General features: G+C 68.8%; 1 protein-coding gene across 1 annotated transcript in view; it reads left to right on the top strand.

Moving 5' to 3' along the window:
- The window catches only part of LOC102249662 (phosphofurin acidic cluster sorting protein 2), a 76,640-nt gene that overhangs the window by 41,206 nt on the left and 35,110 nt on the right, over window positions 1-324 (top strand). Inside the window, 1 exon segment of the mRNA XM_014540578.1 lies at window positions 108-222. Coding sequence (XP_014396064.1) covers window positions 108-222 — 115 coding nt within the window.

The raw sequence follows: 324 nt of genomic DNA, 5'->3' as shown, positions 1-324 counted from the left end.
GGCGAGGGCAGCAAGGACCCGCCAGGGGGCAGGGGGTAGGGGCCTCAGGAAGCAGGCAGTGAGTGGGCCCAGCACACGCCTCAGCCCTCACGACCCCATGTGGCCTCGTGCAGTGCAGGACACGCTGGACATCGTGTCAAGGATCACACAGTACATCGCGGGGGCCAACTGCGCCCACCAGCTGCCCATCGCCGAGGCCATGCTCACGTACAAGCAGAAGAGGTGCCTGGAGGGCCCGCCCGGGGGGTGAGGGCAGGCGCGAGGGCACCCACCCCACACTGCAGACCCCTGCATCCCGGCTCCTCGAGGACAAACCCACTGGTC

The sequence above is a fragment of the Myotis brandtii genome, unplaced genomic scaffold, assembly GCF_000412655.1.
Source record: "Myotis brandtii unplaced genomic scaffold, ASM41265v1 scaffold1057, whole genome shotgun sequence".
Taxonomy (NCBI): Eukaryota; Metazoa; Chordata; class Mammalia; order Chiroptera; family Vespertilionidae; genus Myotis; species Myotis brandtii.
This window is presented reverse-complemented; position numbering and strand designations above follow the sequence as displayed.